At 39.9% G+C, this 23,529-nt stretch overlaps 1 protein-coding gene across 10 annotated transcripts in view; it reads left to right on the top strand.

Moving 5' to 3' along the window:
- Positions 1-23,529, top strand: part of GLIS3 (GLIS family zinc finger 3) — a 506,390-nt gene that overhangs the window by 167,543 nt on the left and 315,318 nt on the right. For 9 of the 10 annotated variants that reach the window (XM_067744278.1, XM_067744276.1, XM_067744283.1 and 6 more), the window contains 2 exons: positions 11,394-11,601; positions 17,354-18,473. In XM_067744278.1, coding sequence (XP_067600379.1) covers positions 11,394-11,601; positions 17,354-18,473 — 1,328 coding nt within the window. Of the gene's footprint in view, positions 1-2,231; positions 2,287-11,393; positions 11,602-17,353; positions 18,474-23,529 lie in introns of those variants that run through there. The other variant, XM_067744281.1, reaches the window with a different exon arrangement.

Raw genomic sequence — 23,529 nt, 5'->3', positions numbered from 1 at the left:
ATTTACAGAAGTGCTTAGATTACTCTAGTTCTCTTGTAAGTTCAAAAATGGCATTAAATAAAAGAAACACGGGGAACTTGCACTATGTAGGCCTTAGTCAGATTGTCTGTGTGTTGAGACTTGTGATGTTAAAAATTTTTTAAATATTTTGGTGGTTGGGGTAATGTTATGTAATTTTACACAATGACAAGTTTCAAGTTGCTTGAGCCAAAGGGTAGATATTTCAGCTTTCCAGTCTCTCCAGTTTTAATTGAATCTGTAGTGGATGTGACTTACTCTACCAACTCAGGTATAAATGAAAGCGTTCTTTAAATTATTTCCTTTAATTGAAAACAAATCAGACTCCAGTACCCTGAAATTTAATATCAGTCATTGTCGGTTGGAGTACCTAATACCTTGCCAGAGAGACGAGATCCCAGGGTCTTTGTGCAGAGCAGAATATACCAAGAGCTTTTCTGGTTCTTGGTCCAGGTTGATGCTGAGGTGCCTGCTGACCAAGCCCACATGGCCTCTAGAAGTCTGCTCCTTGTGCATTGCTTGGGCACAGAAAGCTTTGCCAAGAGCTGAAGAGCTGGGAGCCCCTAGACCTAGAGCCTGGCCTTTGGACATTTGCCATTGCAGACATTCTCTTCACCCTCACTGCCTTCTCTGAGAGCTGCCTCACTATCTGGGGGACTGTCAAACTGATGTTCTTCTCAGACTTTGGGCAATCTCCCTTCTCCTGGCTTTCTCTTCATAGGTACTCAGAGCACTTGGGTAATCTCAGTGGATTTAGGCCTCCCCACAGGACTAGAAGAAAGGACGAAATCAAGCAGTGTCTACTTTTAGCCCTTTTATAATAACTACCCTGAGACAAAGGAGCACAAAATACAAATAGTAGCTCAACAAATTTTCTTGCATATACCTGGGCTGCCGAATGGACTTTGGAGCCCAGAGTCAAGAATCTAAAGCCTAGAAGCAAAAGATATCTGGTTGATGAGACAGTTGAACAACCTGTGTGACTTCTGGATGCAGGAAGCCAGGCATTTTCTGGTTCTTAGAAATATGGGTGACTTAATTTTTAGTATAAGAGAATGTAATCTCCATAACTGTCATTTCTTTGGGTCGGATGCTTCTGGGCATCTCATCTGAACTTGCAAGCCTGTGTAGAATATGTAACAGAAAAAAATTATGTATGTATCTCTTTGGACAGTTCTGCAGAATTACTGTTTGGTGGAAAACAAGTTAGTCTAGTAGCTTTTAGTGATGGCTGTGTAAGTTGTGACTTTTAGATACTAAGAAGTTATCTCTGTTATGAAGGATCGAATGGGATTTTCCCTTGGAACCAGCTCTTAGGTCCTAAAAAAAAGTTCCATTGGTTTGCATTGACTGCCTTAGACTACTCTCCCTTCGTGTCAAGTCATGTGTATGTGCAGGGAGTAAGGAGAGATGCAGCAAACAAATAATATTTCCAGCTGTTCAGGAACTTAGAGATAAGGACGTATCAACAGTTGTGTTCACCAGGGATCTCTGTCTTTCTTTCTTATATATCACAACTCACACTTAAGAGGGAACTTCTCAATTTTATTTGTGTCCTTGAACTATATTTGCCTTAGAAGTCATATTCTTTATTCATTCACCCAACAAGTATTTGTTGAGCACCTCCTCTCTGACAGGGGTCCCAGTCATTGTTGCATACAATGAGAGGTCTTTCCAGTGGGCAGCTTTGCCATTTCTCTTACAGTCTCTGTTTTTAGTTGACCTAGAGGGGAAAAGCAGCTTAGGGAAAACACAATGTTAATTTATGGAGAAGGGTCTGGAATCTAGTACTTCTTACAGTTCCTTCAACAACCCTCTTATTTGTTTTCTTCATAAGATAATTTGGGGTTACTCTGTCCCTTTTATTCACCTCTGCTCAACCTGGTCCAGGCCTTGTCACTGCATCCTGAGCTCAAAGCAACATCTTCCTACCTTGCTCTGCTTTCTTATGTGCTGAAAATAGTGAAATTGTCTTCTTCATAGTCCCTCATCACGTCACACTCATGCTTAAAAGCCTACTATAGTTCTTTTGGAGGGCCTAGCCTTAGAGGGCCTGTGTAATCTAAGAATGCTTTAATAAGAGCATGAATACCTAAGGCTTATAGAGTACTTACTGTGTGCTGGACACTATTCTAAGTGCTTACATATTTTGACCTATTAGTTCTCCAAACAGCCTTATGAAGGTAGGTACAATGATCATCCCCATTTTCTAGGTGAGGAAACAGAGACACAGAGAGGTTAAGGAACTTGCCCAAGGTCACAGAGCTGGTAAGTGAAGCCATTTTGGCTCTAGCAACTCCATCCTTTACCACTTCCCCATGCTGCCTCCGTATGCCTTCATAGTACATTTCCTCACTTCACTTTGGCAAACCCCCTTTTTGTACCGTCCTCTGCCCTCTGGCCATTAAAAGGCTCAGATCAGGTTTCATCTCCTCCACCAAGCCTCCTCCAGTTTAACAGATCTTTTTCTTGTTTGATCTATCTCTTTGCTCAGCATATGGCAACTCAGTTTAAGATTGGGTGTTTCCTCCTGTCAGAATGGCCATCTTCAAAAAGAACACAAATAACAAGTGTTGGCGAGGATATGGAGAAAAGGGAACCCTCCTACACTGCAAATTGGGGCAGCCACTGTGGAAAACAGTATGGAGTTTCCCCAAAAAACTAAAAATAGAACTACCATATGACCCAGCAATTCCACTCCTGGGTATATATCCAAAAAACCCCCAAAAACACTTATTTGAAAAGATATATGCACCCCAGTGTTCACAGCAGCACTATTTACAACTGCCAAGGTATGGAAGCAACCTAAGTGTCTATCATCAGGTGAATGGATAAAGAAGATATGGTACACACAGACACACACACACAATGGAATATTACTCAGCCATAAAAAAGAATGAAATTTTGCCATTTGCAGCAATGTGAATGGACTTGGGGGGCATTATGCTAAATGAAATAAGTGAGACAGAGAAAGACAAATATTGTATGATATCACTTATATGTGGAATATAAAAATACAACAAACTAGTGAATAAAACAAAAAAGAAGCAGGCTCACAGATACAGAGAACAAATTAGTGATTACCAGTGGGAAGAAGGAAGGGGGGGCAATATAGGGATAGGGGAAATAAGGTTGTTATGGGATTATATGAAATTATGTGTGTGAAACTTTTGAAAATTGTAAAACACTATAAATTTTAAAGAATCTTTCATTGAATTAAGAAAGAGATTGGGTGTTTCCTGATCTTTTCATGTGTTGATTAAAACTCTTTCCAACTGGTCGGAAGCTCTTTAGGGGAAAACCCAGTGGCCTAGGACTCCATTAGTACAGCACAGCACCAAGCTCACAGGTGGTGCTTAATAAATGTGACCTGTTCATGGGCTTTGGGAAACTCAGGTAGTTTTCTCCCATTAAGTATGCTTCCTTCCTCCTTTTTTTTCTCATCCTTTCTTATATTTGTGCAAGTCCTATTTTTATAGAGTAAGTATAATTTCACCTTGAATTCATATATTTTCACAGATTAATCCCATGTGTAAGCCTTGATGTAAGCCTACTAAATTAGATGGTAAGCAAGAATTGTTTAACCCATCTATGTATCCACACTCCCTAGAGTATATACTATAGCACAGAGCAGGGGCACAATAAAGGAATACCTGATCAGTGAGACAGAATTACTGAACTATGCCAGTACTGGTATTTCAGTTTTTCAGAGTAATGGTTTGCTTGTTTAACAAATATATCCACTCTCTTCTCATGGGATTGTTAGAAAATTTATCCAGGGAAAAGCAGTAAAATGTGCTTACATTTCCTCTTTGGTTTTCTAGGCTAATTGTTGGTGAACTTTATTTAACACTCTTGCTATACTAAGAGTCTCAATGGAGCAAAGCAGCTTTCAGTTAACTTGGCAAATCATTACAAGAGAGAACAGAAGGGTCAGCATAAGCACTCTGTACTAATTAGTTGATAATTGATGTACAATAGCTGACTGATGGGACTTTAGAATATAAACTTTGGGAATGCTGTTTAATATATCTTTACATCTTTATGAGGTGGTTTGGAGCTATGTGTTCTTAATAACATGTTATCAGGAGTGCCCAGTGGTGGGGAGCAAGACTGAGACTTCATGTCCAGGAATGCAGGGCACTGAGTGGTTCAGAAAGGAATATGATATTTTTTAATCTCTTGGAGTATAAATACGATTCCATTTAATGCAGGGATAAAATAAAAATGAGTAATGCTGGTGATTCCATACTTTGTGGCCAACATTCCTGAATACTGACTAAGGTTAGAAGAGTGTTAGTGTGAAAGTTATATTGTTTCTGGGATAAACTTGGTAGGTTTCCTGAGGGCAGAGTGGTGGGAGATTGCCCAATTCGTGGGAATCTTCATTAATCTGGGTTAGGATTTAATCTATTTATTATCTGGGATCAAGTAATTAATTTTAGATTGGAGTTACAAAAGTAGCCTTTATATGACCTCCTCCTCCTTTTTAAACTTGATCTTCTAAATCTTTATCAACCAATTATATAATCCATAAATTACTCTTAACTTGCTTCCCTAACCGTTGCCTTCTTATGCTGTCATTTACTACCCCATGGGCTTCTCCTCATTGTTTGTCCAGCTTCTGGTCATGTACTCCTCCATCCTTTCTCCCCATCTCCACCAGATTAATCTTGGGTGAACTTGGATTCTAGTGGGATGCACCACTATCTATAGCACAGGGTCCCAGGTGCATATCAGCAGGCCAGTTACACCAGCATCATCTGGCTTAGTTGGTTTGAAGTGAAGCCTATGAATTTGCATTTTTGGAAAGCTTTCCTGGTGACCCTAATGTGCAGCCAGGTTTGGAGCCATTGGTGAATACATAATGTCCAGTTGTTAAATCAGGCCCACCAGGCTGACTAAACAAGTCCTCTAAGTCTGTCTCCTCCCTTTTTTTGGTCAAGCCCCCTCATGCAGGCAACCCTGACTTCTCTTCATTTCCCTAGCACATACCACGCCTCCTCCCTTCTGTTTCCGTGTCTACACCTTACTATTTCCTTCCCATTCGTGTGCTCGTTTTTCCTTCATGTTTTACCTCTTTGTTTTCTAAAGAGTGTTCTTTAGTATGCGAGTCTTGGTTGAGTCATAGGGGGAAAAAGTACCCTAAACAAATATATTTTGCATATTATTTGCTCCTCTGGGAGATTTATTATCAGCATTTGCAATTTTTAAAGGCTCTGAGAAGACCTGTAGTAAAGAGATATGTTTAACTTTGTTATATTAGAGTTTCCCAAAGCTATTTGACTATGGATCTCTTCATGACCCCACCTTATTTGTTATCACTGAACACCTTTGGACTTCCTGAGGACCTTTGGGAAATGCCTTTGTTCTTCTTCAGTGAATTATCTGGTAAACAGTGATTTCCACCTTTTCTGAACTCCTGTCTCTATGATTCAGTCTCATGCTTTATTCTGTACAGTCTAGTATCATTATCTGATTGTTCCTAGATGAGTGCATCTTATCTCTACGGAGCTGTAAGCTCCATGGAGGCAGGATGTTCTGCTCAGTAGTCCTTACCTCTCATAAGTTTTGTGCAGTTTCGAGCATTTGTAACATACACTGAATTTAAATGCTTTGCCCCTGAAGCCAGCTATTTCATTCTGATTCTCATCTTTTGGTGTTCTTAGTCATCTACCCTTGCCTTAACTGTATTTCAGAGTAACACACTACACAGTCACATATATTCATGAAGTTGTCACTACTGTATTTCAGCAGTAAAACATTATAAATTTGACAAAACACTGTATAGCAAGCCTAGTATGTCTAGTATGCAAGAATATCTTATTTCTAGTTCTAAGGAGGAATATGAATGAAAGCTGGGGAGAGTCTAAGAGTAAGATAAGATGGGAGTGAGGAAAGGCCTGAAGTCTGGAGTCCATCGATGGGAGGATAAGTCTACTGTGTGTTGAGTGGAAGGCCTTGGGTCAGGAGGTATCAGCATGCTATCCTTGGTCACTCAGGAAAAGAGGTGCTAGAAATATCAGAAAGGTACCAGAAATGAGTTTATAATGTATTTATTAAGTGCCAGGCCCTAAATATATTACACATATGAGATCATTTAATCCTCAGAACAACTCAATGATGTAAGTACTAGTATTAACCCTATTTTAGAGATCAGAACACTGAGGTACAGAAAGCTTGAGTAATTTGCCCAAGCTCACGTGGCCATTCAGTGGTGGAGCTAGGGTACAAATCCATGCTTTTAGCTATTGTGCTGTGCGCTGTTACCTCTCACTTCTTTTCTTTCTCTGATTTTCTACTTTTCCATCAACCTTCAGTGCCTGGGTGTCCATTGACTTACTATTCCATTCTTGAAGTTCCATCTCAGCAAAACCTTTCCTTGAAATGCATGATCCTGGATTCGAAAACAGTTGCTCTAAAGGGTGTTATTGGGATAATTAGTAATATTTGACTATAAATTGTGTATTATGTACTAGTACTAAATCATTGCTAAATGTCTTGAATTTGATGATTGTGTTATGATTATGTATTTAGGGGTGAAGGGCATAAAATCTATGGCTTATTATTAAATAGTTCAACAAATTAATGATAATTAAAACAATAATCTTATATATACAGAGATGGATAGATGAATAGATAGATCAACAGATGGAATTTATCAATTGATAAATTAGATAAAGAGGATTCATGTACTACTTACAACTATTCTGTAGGTTTGAAATGTTTTAAAGTGAAAGATTGGGAAGAAAACCCTGATCCTTAGAGATGGTAAAGCATATAATAATATATACTAACCCTTTCAATCCTCATAACAACCCTGTATTAGGTACTATTAACTGTCCTGATTTTAGGGACAGGATACTGAGGCACAGAGACTTTTAAGGACCTTGCTCAGTGTTGCACAGCCAGTGGGTGGGTGAGACAGAACTCAAATCCTGATATGCGTTATTTCTGTTTCCAAAATACTCTGCATATGTGTTAGGTTGAACTATATAGAAACTGCTGTTATTTGATCATGTTTGACCTGTAAAGAAAGACATTTCATATGACCCAACCTAGGAACAGGGATCTCTTTTATATAATGGTTGCTTTGGTATTCCTCTTCATGGGCAGACTGTGGGCTCTGTGGGGGGGTGGGACTCTGTCTATCTTGCTCACCGTTGTCTCCAAGGACTGCCCAGCTCATGGTTGGCATTTGATTAGTGTCAGTTGATGAACAATACAATAAAAAAAAAGTTGATTACTTCTCCCTACCCCCCTCCCATATATATATATATATATATATATATATATATATATATATATATATATATATATGCTATTTCTGTTCCCCCAATATCTCTGTCATTTTTAGAGGAACCAGTGGATAAACATAAATCATTCTGAAAGTTGCAGCCTCAGCAGGGGTAATTGCAACATAGTCAACTATTTGACTTCAAGAGAACTCTTTCAACTAATGAAGATGTTAATTAAAAACATGCCCCTGCTAAGATGACCTCTCAGTTCAGGAAATGCAAAACGTTTGCGCTCCCCACCAGCATGCAGTGATTTTGGCTAGAATGTACGTAGTACTCAGAATGCCATCCACTCAAATCCTTATTTGAGCAGTAAACACATTTTTAAGAAACACTGTACAGTCTCTAAAAATAAGCAGTATTTCAAAATGAAAACCAGCATACAAGTAGTTGGCACATCTGGTAGTCAGAAAAGTTGTACAGTTTGTTTTCAGGGAATGACAAGCCAAGGAATGTTCAAACTTGGCCAGCTGAAAACTTTTCTTCTATCTGTGATGACACCTGGTTTTAAAAAAGTTGGCTCCAGGCTCAAAGCAGAAAGAAATGGGTAGAGAATTAAATAGTATCATTTACTTGTATCTTGTTTTGTGCAAGGAATTATAAAGAACTGTTTTCTTCTTACTTCAAGAAAGAGAATGTAGCAAAAAAAAAAAAAAAAAGTGATGACAGGCATGAACAATAATAACAACAACTACAACAAAAATTGCAGCTAACATCTATCAAGTACCTACTATGCCCTAGGCAACATGTGAAGTCCTTTACATGTGTAATTAATACTAGATGCACAATAACACCTTATAAAGTGGTGTTATTTTTATTCCCATTTTACAGATGAGAACACATAGAGATAAACACAAATGTTTAAGTAATTTGCCCAAGTCACACGACCAACCTGGGTTGGGGGTTCCCAAGCAGTCTGTCTCCAGAGCCCATACTACAATGCACTACACAATTCTGAGCAGTCTGGAGGTGTTCATTCTGTCTGGCATTATGAAAAAAAATTGGAGTTAGATGGTTGCATTAAGCACAGTGGTTCTTGGTCAGACTGTTATTTGCCTCCCTGTGTGAGAGTGATGATGCCATTTTACAGAACATTCTTACAGCTGCTCCACAAACATAACATGTTCCCAAGAAATTTACTGTATAGCTTCGTGCTAAACGTATGTGATAGTCAGAAGCTGTCACTCCTCTATGGTTAGATGAGGCTCAAGCTGACCAGTGAATTTGGGAGTAGAAGGTGTTATAGTGAAAATGATGGAGACACTGGGGAGGGGAAGATTAATGTTTCTTTATTACAGACGGAGAAAATACTGTGAATGTGAGGATCTAGGGTATAGGGTTACAAGGGCAGCCTTGACCAGTGTAAAATTCTAGTCCAGGGAGATAGATTTATAGTTACTACTCCCGCAGCTTCATCTTCCATTCAGACCTAGTTAGCCACACTGTGGAGAAACATCAAAGGATTGACTTAGTTTGAGTCTGTTTTTGAAAAATGGCACTGTTTTAGACAAGAAGACCAGGAGGGCTTCAGTGGAAATAATGTGTATTTAATATCATGTATAACTATCTTTTATTTTCATTCTTAGCTTCATTGACAGACTTTATTGTGTACTGTATAGGCCCTGGGCTAGGTGCTGAGGAAGCAGCGATATCTCAGACAAGAGCTTTGTCTTTAAAAAGCAATAAAGTATAAACGGATGACAGGCATGTAAACATTTCCGTTCCCTGAAGGTGCTGAGGCAAATGTGTTATGAAAGACTCTGGGGGAACGAAAAGAAGAATTGGTCAGATTTGCCCAGTTGGCAGTGGGGGAGAGGACGTCACAGAGAAGATGACCTTTGAATCAAGATCTTGAAGACAGAGGTGCTCCTAGGTAGACAAGTTAGAGTAAGGCTGTGCCAAGCAGAGAGAAAAGCAGGAACAAGAAAAGGGCTAAAATAATTTTTTCAGCAATCTTATTGGTATTTATTTATGCTAAGGTGTGCATTATTTTCACATCGATTATCTCTGAAATATTAACACCATGTACTAGTTTATTGTTCTTACTGGTATATAAAATAATGGTATGACATAATATATGGCATCTAAGATTTGATGAAATAATGTATTAATATGCTTTGACACCAAGTAGTATTTGTTGGGTGTGCTGTTCCAGCTGCTAATATGTCTTTGTTTTAGAGGTAGATATTAATACCATTTTATGGTGAAGGAAACAGGCATGAAATGAATGAGTTCTTTAGATGAATATGTGACACTGAATTTGACAGAATACCTGCCATCTAATGTTGCTTTTGTAGCAGTGGCTGGTAGGGATAGAATTCAAGTGTCTTATATACTGGGCTAGGGTATGAACCATTACACTGCCTTTATCCAAGGTAAAAAGGGGGTTTGAAAAGCAAATCACATGTAGCTTGTTGGAATTTATAAAGATATTAAGTCTATGATCATTGCACAAAAATGTACCCACTACTCTTAGTGTCAAGATGAAGCCCTGATGGTACAGTGTTATATGAGTTATGAAAACAGAGAGACTATCATCTATAACTGATCTTTCAAGGCACAAGAAGGTGCATCAGATAGAAGCTGCAGGGAGAGGGGAAGGTTCCGGTTTGTGTATCTGAAAAAAAAAAATCAGACAGAAATTTCTTTTGGACCTTTCTTGGATCTTGGAAAGTATCCAAGGAGGAAACTAAGCATCCAGCACCTAAACTTAAGGACACAGGTGCCATGAAAATACACTCTTGTAGACTCCGTTTCTGCTCTGTCAGTAAATCCCTGTGTGATTTACTGACGCAAGTCAGTTACCACTTGGATTTTAGTTTCCCAGAGGGCTGGACTAGAGAAGGCTTCCTGCTAGCTAAAGATGCTGTGACTCTCCTAGCACTTTGGAGATGTGGTTTCATTGATGAGAGCATTGGTGATTACTCTAAGGTCTTGTTTATCCTTAGTTGTGGGCTCTTGGAAGAGAATGTTACAAAAGATGAAGAAGTCATTTTTTTGGCTATTAACCTAATTTTTGAGAAGACAAAATAAAAAATTATACTCCTTAGGGCTAAGGAAAGTTACCGTGATGCTTTTCTACTACTTTGATCCCAGATATATCAACGAGCAAGATGGGGAATTTGGTGAGAAAATTTTAGAGCCAATTTGCCAGAAAAACCTGAGATCATATTTATTTTGATTTATTTGAAATGGGAACTGAGACTGGACCAGGTAGTTTGCAAAAACTGTTTGAAAAAGTATATCCATGCAAAAAGAATGTCTAGAATGATTCAACCACTATTATTATTTTTTATAAATGAGTCATGGCAGTGTTTACCTTTCTCCTCTTTGCTCTTCACGTTTCTGTAATGGCACAGATTCTTGAGGGTTTCTTTTTTTTCCTTTCCCTTCTGGGATATGTACCAAATTTTACTACGTTCGAAGATTGTTACTAATGAAATGAAAAATTTATGTCAAATTTGGTTAACATGCTACTTTTAGAATGAATGTTTTGTTTAGGGTTGTCTCATCTTGATTTTTTAAAAAATTGGGTGTATGTCCAATGAAAATATATTAGGATGAAGAGGAAAAATAAAGATTGGAGAGACACAGCCAGTCTATATCCTTTTAAAGAGGCATTTTGGAAGACCAGACTTGGAATGAAATGAACCAGTTAAACAAGTTTTTTTCAGGAGTGTCAACTTTCCTTGCTGGGTCATTCAAGATATTAGCTATTCTAGAAAAAAACATGGTTTGATACAAGTAATCCCATCTACTTACCACCTTAACCCTTTAGGTAAAGAGATGATAAAATATGATTCTTAATATAACTGGACACTTCTATATAGAAGAAGCAAAATGTAAGCATATTTTGTATGAGTGGTGATTATAGAAGGGTTTCTATTGTAGCATTATGGATTTTTCATCGGAATTAGAGAAAGCTTTTTTCTATCACTAATACTGAAAAAAAAAAAAAAAAAAGGTGATCCAAGGACTGTCTCTAAAGATGAGTCCTGATATAAGTGTGCACATATGTGTATTTACTGATTTCTGATATAAGGGACATGAAAGCTAACCTGATTCGTTTGTTTTTAGGGGCTCTTGGCTTTGGGCCTCAGTGCAAGTCCATTGGAAAAGGCAGCTGCAACAATCTAGTGGTCACCAGCAGTCCCATGATGGTTCAGCGACTGGGACCCATTTCACCACCAGCAAGCCAGGTCTCTACAGCATGCAACCAGATCAGTCCTAGCTTACAGAGGGCAATGAATGCAGCCAACCTGAATATACCTCCTTCAGATACCAGGTCTCAAGTTACTTTTTTTTTCCCCCTTCTTACGGTATAATCACACCCATGACTGTTTTTCCTTTCCTTACTGAATGCATGCCCACACAACACACACACATACACACACACACACACACACACACACACACACACACACACACACTCAAGCAGCTCTTTTATTTTGAGCTTTGTAGGGGAATGTGTATAAAAACTGTGTGTGCCATAATATCATCTTAATTGGGAAGAATGGTTTAACACCTGCTGGCTTACAGTGTGAGTGAAATTAAGGCCCACTTTGAGATTTTGGGGCCTCTGTGACTAAATACCAGTGTGTTAATCTGTTGATTCCTGGTGAAGCAGGTCATATCATGGCCTAGAAAGATAAAGATGTTCCATGCACATCCATCTTAGCTGCTCATTTTTCAGTGTATGAGTTGCAGCATCCTAAGGCTGCTTTACAGTTGTTTTGTCTGTCCAGCCATACATTCACCCATCTAACCAAGTATCTTAAATATTTATGGTCCTGCATAATATAATAGTTGAAGTTTAGGGAGATAGTTGAAAAAGTAAAGATAGAAATCATGAATTTCAAGACTTTATGATGCGTCTAGGAAGACATACTTTCGTGTGTGAGTTACATAACATTTCAACACAATGTCTGATTAGGTGCTGGAATAAGTAGGTCCAATAAATGCTATACATCTATCTCCATGGGAGATAATTGAATAGGGAAATTACCTTCTCAAACAAATTTTTATATCTCTTAAGGTTGATATTACAGGGGACATAAAACCAAAATACTGTGCAAAGTATAAGGTCTATTTCTATGTTTGAAATGAATTATTTCATCTTCTGTAAGTAGTCTTCTTGGAGAAATACAATCCAAAGTTTTTTGCCTTAGTTCCAGATCTGTTGTAACTGTGATTTTGCAAAGGAATTGGACCTCTCTTCTGTGGACCTCTGTTCCTCTTCTTGGGGGACTGGAATCTGCTGAGATGCCTTGTAGTTCTGGGTTCTGTTTCTTCCTCTTCTTCCTCCCCTTCCTTTATCTTTTCCTCTTATCCCCCTTTCCCCTTCTTGTGTCTCTGCACTGTCCTCCTAGCTGCTATTTGAGACTCTGAAATCACAGTTCCTGGATCATTTTTTATGCCAATTTTTTCATGAGATGGAAACTTGTTTTTCACCTGAGATTTTTTTTGTGATGGGAAGCTGCTCCTGTCATTTTCCTATTGATGATTATGCCTTGAGGGACTCTTCATACTTGCTGAGTATTACATGTAAAATTAACTGTACTCGTGGGGTAGATGTCATTGGGAAGCCTTCAGCTTCCTGTCTGTGGCAAGTCCAGCCCATGCCTTGAAGGCAGAGAGTCATAATTAATGGAGAAACTGAAGGTAGGCAGGGCACAGGCTGCTCCAGCCATGCATGTATCTAGTGCAGTCCCTTTCATGGGTCGGGCAGGGAAGGGTCATTATCTCAGTGTTTTCTGGCATATTTGATTCCTTAGCATAAATTTTTATCCTTAAAAGATAACATCTTAGAGATGCACTGATATATATGTTTTGATTATGTATTCTGTGAGTCCTTCTATGGAAATAATTTTTTGCAGGATGAGCAAAGAAACAGGAGTTGGGAACTGGCTTGGTGAAATATCGAATTTACTTTTAGCAATTTGGAAAGGTCACATTTATTTGTGATACTTAAATTGGTTTGTGTGTTCCATAAGAGGAGAGATAGGACAGGAGGCAACAGTTCAACTTGAAGGCATTTTGCTATCTAGAGATGAAGAGAAGATGGAGAGAGAATCAGCTTTGTGTATTGGGGGAATGCCTGGGGGGGAGGGGGTGGGGGGGTGGGGAGCTGGATGAGGACATAACTCTTCAGTCTGAGTGATGGCCACCCTATAAAAAGCTGTAAAATTTATTGTTTTTTCCTGATTATCTATGTAATTCTTACTCATTGTAGAAAATGTGGAAAATATGGACAAGCACAAGACAGTATATGATAGTCATCCCGAATCCTACCACTCACAGGCAACCATGGGTGGAATTTTGACATATATCCTTCTAGCTGTAGGCAAACATATACATCATAAGCATAGGTTTCCCTTTCCATCAAATTGATCTATAATGATCTACATAGTATTATATTTACTTTTTTTGTTAATATAAACACTTTCCTTTGTAATAATCTTTTGTGGTAAAAATATATTTAGCATCATATAATGACTTCTTCCTGCCCAAGATTCCATTTTATTAAAAAGTATATAAATAAAACTATAATTTTTATCAGTATCTTATTAATGGGCATTTGTTTCCCTTTATTTCATTATTATAAGTAATACTTCATTGGATCAATTCTGTAACTCTTGTTGCCCATCTCTTTTTCATGACATATATGCATATATATGTACACATATATATGTAGTCATTCTTTTAAGCATCATTTTGAGGAATTCCTTGTCATATATACGTTAGTATTTCTTTTGAGCTTGGCATTGAACCAAGCAGTTCAGCTTCGTTATTACACCTCTTACGGCCCCGTGAGAGTTACTGAGCTCTTGCTTCACCAGCTACCCTAACCTATTTCACTGTTGGTTTCTGAGTTTTTCATATTGCTTTTATTTTGTTTGAGTTATCTTTCTTTCACATATAGCTTCAAATTAACCAGTCACCAGAAATAATATGCTTAGGATTAGATGAACATATGGAAATGGAGATTTCTCTAAGTATGGTGATAGAACCACAGCTCTTTGTCACTTTCTTTCCCATAGGCTTGGTGTGGGTAGCAGCAGGGATTATAGGCAAGAGTTCTTTGCAATCTTTCACAGTCATTCAGCATATTGTTTCAGAAGGAGAACAGAAAATGTGTGCTCCAGTTGTAGCTCGTGTGACTTTAAGCCTCGTACACCAGGTCTTTTAATCAAGCAGAGCAGCATGGACCACATGTGGGGTATGTTGTGGGGAAAACAGTGGAGGATGTATGTGATCCAGCTAGGTGACTGCCTATCAAATGCTGCTCTATTTGTACTTCTTTAAGGAGTTTTGGTCCTTTTTCTGGTGTCACTGGGAGGAATTTCACAGAACCTTGGTTTTATTCTCTGTAAAACAGAGGTTATTTAAGCAATCCAATTTACTTACTTCACAGGCTGTATTAAATGAAATAATACAAAGGGAAAATACTTCATAAATTAAAAATGATGGTTATCATTATATTGATTGATTACTCACCTTAATCAATATTTTTTTGGAAAACTTTAACACTCTGGTGGGTACTGGCGGAGATAAAAATGACCCCTTTTTTTGGAGGACTTTGAATTTTATTGAGGAAGATAACACCCACAGATGCTTGAAGTTAGCTATGTTTAAGGCTCAGTACAGACAGTATATAATTTTTCTGGAAAGAGGACTTTTACTGAGAGCTACTATCTTTGGGGCAGGTTTCATGGATTAGAACTTTGAAATATTAAAAGATCTGGGGTAATTGCTTAGAAGGGAGGTAGGCTGCTAGGCAAAGGCCATTTGTTGGAAATTTTGTTCTTATTAGGTGTTTAAGATAGAAGAGAGAGTTCTCCATTCATATAACTGCCTTAGTGAACAGAACATAGAATTTGCTTTCTGAAAAATATATGATAACTGTCTTAGGAAACTGAGATGTCCAAGGAGTTAAGGAATGTGCCTGCATGGGGTTATGCTCAAATTTAAATCGAACGATACTTTAGGTGTATTTTGAGAAAAATAAGAAACATCTCTTGACAGTGGAACAAATGAACATGTCTCACTCACTATAGGCAGCCCTCAAACCAAATAATATAATTTCAAATGCAAAGTATATACAGATGGGTAAAATACTTTCTGCCTGCCATTCACTGCTTAAAAATCTGAAATCCTCCAGTATGACAGTGACCAGGCAAATGCACCATTTGAGAATGTTATATAAACCATCTAAACCTCAGGGTGTAAAGCAAAGTCAGTTGTCTTTGCCTCATATATGACACGACTACTGATTGGACTTGGGTCAGAAAGCAATTCTGTTATCTCCCTGGGGAAGGGACCAAAAGGCCCTTGACATCCTATCACCAGGAGCCTTCAGCTGAGCTCTGCAGGGAGAGCTACAAGCTGCAGGTATGCTGGGAAAATAATTGGAAGTGTCCATGGGGAATTAAAAAACAGATGGTTCAGAAACCACTCTGGGGCTTGCAGGACTTCAGTCCAAATATAAGGATCTGGACAGAGGAAAAGAAATCTGTGTCAAGGGCAACTGGACGTAAATTCCTGCTGTGTTTGTCATCGGTAAACATTACTTCACTTGATGGAAACACCACATCGACATTGGTGTTATCTACCACCTTATACTGTGCATTTCGGAGCTGAGATGTTTTCTTGCTGATTTCTCATGCTTGTAGGAAAGTGTTTCTGGCTTCCATTTTGTGAAAAGAAGAGGAACAGATGGGATGAGAATGCTTCTATTTTTCCCTCAGTTCTTTTGCAACAGGTTGCTGTTTAACAGCTGGAAGTAGTAAATGGGTTCATTCTGGGAAGATAGACATTCTATACAATATTTTATTTTGAATTTTTTGTCAGAAAAAAGATCTCTGTAGAAAGCCAGTGCAAGTACATATAAAGAAGTCAGGTTTTTTGATACACTACAACTCAGAATACACTATTCTGAGTTGGGAGTACAGTGAATTATGAATTATGTCCAGCCTCTTTGTGACAAATTTTCCATCCAAAGGGCATAGCTTTTCTCTTCAATGATTTTTAAGGCAATGATGTCATAGTAAAGCAAAATGAATTTTAAAGTGGCCAGACTACATTACAAAGCATTCTGTTATTCAGCTAACTGTTGTGACATGTGAGGCATGTTTTGTAAAGGGTAAGAAGGACAGGAGAGGAATTGTTGCAAAAGTGAAGTACTTAAAGCAAATGCTTTGCTCTCAGTCCAAATCTGCTGTGATTCAAGGACAACAGTTCATGGAAGATACAAAACTAGCAGGTGTGATTAAACCCTGCACGGCCCAAATGCATAATTACAAATATGACTTGATTTCAGGCTGTCACTCTCATATATATTACAGCTGTATTTTATATATATTTTATTTCTGGGGCAATTTGATGTTGTGACTGAGTACTTACAGTGTGAATTGCTATCTTTTATAGAAACATTTAAAATTCCTTAATGTCAGTGAAATAAACTTGTGAAATTATTATTAGGTCCCCTGGATGACTTTGAGGATTTACTTTTTTTTTCTTTTCAAATTAAGCATAGGTTTATGTTTTACCTCACCAAACAGATTTCACTCAAAGGCTGGGACTCTGTTTAGACTTGTGTTCTGCAATGCCTATTTGTAGTGTGCTGCACACAGTAGATGCTTAATAAATACTTGTTTATTTGGTTTGCCATAACAAACTTCAATAATTATTCCTAGGTCTCTAATTTTTTCCCTGTATTAAAAAAAGATATTTAAAAATAAAGCAAGGACGATTTATTATCACTTAAAGTATTAAGATTATTTATAACAGTAGATCTTTTTGTTTTATTATTCCAGTGAGCATTAGCTTTTATTGTTCTTCTTGGTAAAATGTTATTTACCTGGAACTAAAAGCCTTGGGTTTTATCTTAGCCAAAGAATGTGTGTTTAGCCGAGAATGTAATTAGGGGAAATACTTAAGGGATTGTCAATGCAATGTTCTTTTAGCTCTTAGGCAATCCATATCCTGCTAAAATGTTTGTCTTTTTTTTTCTCCCCGCCTTCTGGCTGCTGTTCCAGGTCCCTTATTTCGCGTGAGTCTTTGGCATCCTCAACTTTGAGTCTGACAGAAAGTCAGTCAGCCTTGAGCGTGAAACAAGAGTGGTCTCACGGCTACAGGGCTCTCCCTTCGCTCTCCTCCAACCACAGCTCTCAGAATGGCATTGATCTAGGGGACCTCCTCAGCCTTCCTCCTGGGACAGCCATGCCCAGCAACAGTGTCTCTAACTCATTGCCATCCTACCTGTTCGGGATGGAAAATAGCCACTCTCCTTACCCTAGTTCCCGGCACTCTTCGGCCAGGTCCCACTCGGCCCGCTCCAAGAAGAGAGCGCTGTCCTTGTCCCCGTTGTCCGATGGCATTGGGATAGACTTCAATACCATCATCCGCACCTCGCCCACGTCCTTGGTCGCCTACATCAACGGGTCAAGGTCTTCCCCGGCCAACATGTCCCCACAGCCAGAGGTCTATGGGCATTTCCTGGGGGTGCGCGGCAGCTGTATTCCCCAGCCAGGCTCGGTGCCAAGCAGCCAGAAGGGCGTGCGGGTGGCCAGTGGTGGCCTGGCTCTTCCAGCCTACGACGAGGACAGCGTGCTGGAGTATGAGCGCATGCAGCAACTGGAGCACGGCGGCCTGCAGCCCGGCCTGGTCAACAACATGGTGGTGCAGCACGGCCTGCTGGACTCTGACGGCCAGCCGGCGGGCCTGCTAAAGACGGAGCGCCTGGATGACTTCCCGGGCGGCGCTCTGGACTTGCCCCCGGCACCCCCTCTGCCTCCTCTGCCACCTCCGCCCCAAGGCCCCCCGCCCCCCTACCACGCCCACCCGCACCTGCATCACCCAGAGCTCGTCCACCACACCCAACCGCTGGCCCTGCCTCAGGCCGCCCTGGAGGAGGATGGGGAGATGGAAGACGTTGGGGGCAAGCACTGCTGTCGCTGGATTGACTGCAGCGCCTTGTACGACCAGCAGGAGGAACTTGTGCGGCACATCGAGAAGGTTCACATAGATCAGCGCAAAGGGGAAGACTTCACTTGTTTCTGGGCCGGTTGTCCTCGAAGGTACAAGCCATTCAATGCCCGCTATAAACTGTTGATTCACATGAGAGTCCACTCGGGGGAGAAGCCCAACAAGTGTTCGGTGAGTCGCCTAAAGCCCACGGGAGTTCATTGAAGGTGTATGTGGTTTAACAAACGCTGCCACAAGTTAGGCGGCATTTTTTTCTTTTATGGAGTTTGGATGCTAGGGGTCTAGGTATCCATGGTACCTAGGTATCCTCTTCAGCCTGAGAAAGGGGAAGTTTTCTTTAATTATTAGTGGCTGGGGTATATCTCCACTTCTAGATTCTCTTCTGCAGATGTACATGATCGGGGAGGTTCACGCTGCCACACTGTCCAAAGTCTTGGAAAATTGATTCCCACCAGGCACCAGCTTGAAGTTGCTGAAATGTGCAGGGCAGAGGAACACCACCAGCAAGCTTTAGCTATTTTCCAAATTAAATATTCAGTGATTTTCCCTTCCCTCCAATAACTGGGTGAGTGTTAGGGTTAGAGGGGTGGTTCTGATATTTAGAAAGGAACTCACACTTAGCAACTTGGCTAGTAAAAGTGTTGCTGCATACACCCACACGCCTGCACACTGCACCCTCTAAGGTTGTAAGACTAGTTAATGATTTATAGCCAGCATGAAAACACTCAGGGTTACCACAGGAGCTGAGTCTTACTGGATCTCCCTGACTTTAAGGAGAGGGAGTTTGGTGGAAAATGTATAAGGAGAAAGAACCCAGAGGGGACTGTGTCTTTGGTGTTGAAGGAAGCGGGCATGGTGTCTCTTTCTCCCCACTTCCCCCTTTCACAACATCAATCCTGGAACTATCTCTGTTTCTTGGCAGAATTTACTGTTTTTGAATAATATGACTCTTAGATGGTTGCACAAACATTTCACACCTAACAGAAACCCTCAGGGTTTACAAGCAGGACATCACCCTTGGGATCCCAGGGTGGCTTTGCACAATCTCAGACAGCTCGCTTAACTCTTGGAAAAAGAAGAGCATGTGTTTTATATTAGTTTAGATGGACAGGAATATTTCTTTTACAGTTAACAATCTGAGAATTTTAGGTATTCCCTGGATATTGAATATGCTACAGGTCACTAAATGTGTGTAAAAAATATATATCATTTGGAAAAGGAACTTATTTAGATGGTGGTTCCCCCAGCCAGAGTCCCTTCTTTCTGTAGTATGTCTTGATAATAAAGAATCTGGGCCATGTTTACCATGTTTATGCTTGATTATAGATTGGCCAAGTTGTCAGATTCATGTAAAAGCAAACCAAACAGGTGATAGTTGTAAGGCAAGTATTAGAAGCGCTTTTTCACCATCCAGTAGGTATTTTTGAAAGAGTTTAAATAATTTCTGGAGGAATGAAATTGCATTTCTTGTCCTTACATTATGCCCCATGTTATGATTCTTCTTAAGGAAAACTTGAAACTCATACATTGTAAGAATGCCAGGTTATATGACTGAAAAGAATAATTACATTCCAGCCAACAAAACCTTACTCTGTCAGTAAGGTTCTGCATTAAAAATGCCAGAAAGAGACAAGCAATTGAAGGCAATTCCGTTTACTCTGTTTGGAACACACCGGCCTATTGCAGGCAAGGAAGACATTCAGTCTCTGAAGGAAAACAGTCCAGCCTTTTAGTTCTGACTAATCCTGGCTGAAAATAGTTTGCTGGATTTGGCTTTACTGAAATAAACATATAGGCTTGAATTATCCAAAAAAATTTTTTTTGCATTGCAAAATTAATTTTTGTGCAAAAGGATTTCCCTATTTTCCCACTATCCCCAGATTTTGAAAAGGCGTATAACTTTATAAAGTTGACTTTTGCTAAAGTGCATGATGACTATTAAAAATAGAAATACTTCAGTGAAAGAATAAGCTGAGAGGTGAATGTTTGCAGGCGTCTGCATAGCTTTTCATGGTATTATTCAAGATGGGTATGGGAGGTGATTTTTCTCTTTCCCCTGGTCTGCCTACTCCCCATTTCTAGATGGAATCTTTGCAAAATTTAGATTGCTAGGTTTAATAACATATCAAATCTAGACCCACAAAGCATTAAATCACATGTTATAGTGCAAATGTATTGTACAAAACAGGGTTTCTTAGGGGCTGACTAATGCTGCAGTTCTTGCCTTGAGACTGTATATTTTTAGCAGGAATATAAGACGTACATATCATGAGCATCGTGTCTTGTGAAAACTGTTATGTTGCTGCCTGTCATCTGCTTGATTTGTAGGGTTGTAGCTAACTGGCAGCAAATAATTTTGCCCTGAAAGTTGAGCAGCCTCTCAAGTTGTAGCCCGTGGAGAGAAGACGTTGTGCTTAATGTGGATGCGCATCTGAAAAAGAGGCATTCTTCTGCCTCTTGCAAAACCAGTCTTTACACTCTTGGAATCCAGACACAGAACTCTTAAAACTGAACAGTTTCATCTCTCACTTTTTTAGAAACTGATGGTCGTTGATTCAAAGCTCAAGATCCTTGCCAAGTAAAATGACCACATTCTTCTTTTGGAGACATGAAGTGATCTTTGGGTTTTTGTGGCTGTGTCACATGCTGCAAAGGCTAGGAGCAGTTTAAATTATAAGACCCTGTCCACTTTTGTTTTACGTATGTTTAACTGCTGTTAATTTTCTGTGGACCATAGTTAGAGTTAGTCATCCTTTTCACTCACTTAGCTTATTGACCCAAGAAAGATGTGATGACCCAATTGTGTTTGGTGACCATGACTACAGGCAGCACAATGAGCTTCTGGAAGTCATGTGAAAAGGAGGATGTGTGAAAGGGCTATTCAGTGACAGCCTGCTTACAGTAAGAGGCTACCACTGGTGTCCTCCCTTGATGCCAAATTCCATCTCATGCATGGGAGAACACATTCTCAGAGTCTCTGACTGTAACTCCTCAGCCTTACCCAGAACTCTGGGATTCAGATCTCTCAGGACTTTAGGTGGCAGAACTGGGGGAGGATTGTTAATTTATTATTTGGTTAAACTTACTGGAAGGAGAGAATGGTTTCTTTTCCCTTTCCCACCCAAACAACTCCACCCTTCTGTAGATCTCATTCTTACTACTTCTGTGGAGAGCCAAACCAGCTGCTCTTTTCCCGCTCTTGGCCTTGATTACAGAGATATTCCCAGCCATCGGCAAAGGCCTTGAGAAGTAAAGGCCTCAGCAGGCAGACAGACGGACCTCAGTTAAATCAGAAACTGGAATATGGCAATATTATATTAAAAACACCTGAGTCCATTCACTTGTAGGTGCCAGATCATTCTATTTAGACCTTCCTGAGCTTAGACCAACCTCAACATTGATGAATCTCAAAATTATCAGAACTTTTGAACATTCCCAGGTATAACTTTGCTGAATTCTATTATGTTTTTCTGAGATGATAAGGTTTCAACTTCTCAAGTCAGAGCAAGTAATGGAGCCTTATAATTAGTTTCTTTCCCAACCCCGTGTTTCATGTTCCTAAAAGATGTAAAGAATAACCCCCAAACTATAGATGTACACTAACCATCCCTAACAGTAGCCATAGTAAGTGTTCCACTGAGTGCACACTGAGAATATTTTTACCGTAGTAGGTCTTTTTGCCATTAAGTTGAAGAGTATGCAACACCTCAGTAGCGTTCCCAGGAAGGTGTCTTCTGAATGAGATCAGACACACTTCTCATGAGAAAGCCTATCTGATCAGGGCAGAGTGAGCAGAGGGACAGGGTTCTGTTGCCAGGATCAGAAACACTGATCCTGGCCTTTGTGCACAAAAGAAAGCAGTTGGGCTGGGAGGTTAGGGAGTGTTAATGAGGGAATTAGGGGGAATGTGGGTCGCCACTTAAATTTTGCTTATTTTTCCTGGATGAATTTTATCCAATAGCAAAAAGGAATTTTGTAAAACTTTTACCCACCCACAGATTTTCACAAAAATGTCACTGACCAAAGACAGCTTTGAATCTTGTATGAATTGACTCATTTCTCCACAGACATTTTGCCTGGCAAAATGCAAAGTATTTGCTTTGGCTTGACTATTGGGCCGTTTGCTTTTTAAGTAACATTGGATTATGGAATACAAGAAAATAAATACAGAGCTGGGGCCATGTCCCCATTCCTCTTCTATGGCCTGATTTATGGGTTATGGGCCAGCCTTAGCCATGTAAGACATTTCTTGAGGAAAAGTAAATTCATTGTAAAATACGGAAGAAGGCTTTTTTTTTTCCACACCCTTTATTTTATTATTTTGATAAGACTTGGCATTGATGTGGTGACCACAATTACCTGACTAGAAGGGACCTCAGGAAAATATCTAGGCATAATTATTAATTATCACTCCACAATCTTCATATTGGCAACAATTAATAAATTCTCGGGCTTCCCTGGTGGCGCAGTGGTTGAGAGTCCGCCTGCCGATGCAGGGGACACGGGTTCGTGCCCCAGTCCGGGAAGATCCCACATGCCGTGGAGCGGCTAGGCCTGTGAGCCATGGCCGCTGAGCCTGCGCGTCCGGAGCATGTGCTCCGCAACGGGAGAGGCCACAACAGTGAGAGGCCCGCGTACCACACAAAAAAAATAAATAAATTCTCATAATGTTAAGTATTGGAGGGTATGGAGAAGGGAATGTTTTAACATTGTTAGTGAGAGTAAACTAGTGTAACCACTTGGAAAAATTTTTGAGAATATCTAGCAAACGTGAAGATGAGCATATCCAACAAAACCATGTCTAAGTGTCTATCCTAGAGCAACTCTTGGTGGCAGGAAGACATGCCTTTGTTTTTTGTTATAAATTTATTTATTTTTGGCTGCGTTGGGTCTTCATTTGCTGCAAGCGGGGGCTACTCTTTGTTGCATCACGCAGGCTTCTCATTGTGGTGGCTTCTCTTGTTGTGGAGCACGGGCTCTAGGTATGCGGGCTTCAGTAGTGGCACCCGGGCTCAGTAGTTGTGACTTGTGGACTCTAGAGCCCAGGCTCAGTAGTTGTAGCACATGGGTTTAGCTGCTCCGCAGCATGTGGGATCTTCCCGGACCAGGGCTCAAACCCATGTCCCCGGCATTGGGAGGCGGATTCTTAACCACTGCGCCACCAGGGAAGTCCCCATGCCTCTGTTTTTTAAAAAAAGTATAAATAACCTATCTGTCCATAGGTAAG

The sequence above is a fragment of the Pseudorca crassidens genome, chromosome 7, assembly GCF_039906515.1.
Source record: "Pseudorca crassidens isolate mPseCra1 chromosome 7, mPseCra1.hap1, whole genome shotgun sequence".
Taxonomy (NCBI): Eukaryota; Metazoa; Chordata; class Mammalia; order Artiodactyla; family Delphinidae; genus Pseudorca; species Pseudorca crassidens.
The sequence above is the reverse complement of the archived record's forward strand: the minus strand, read 5'-3'. Positions and strand labels throughout refer to the sequence as shown.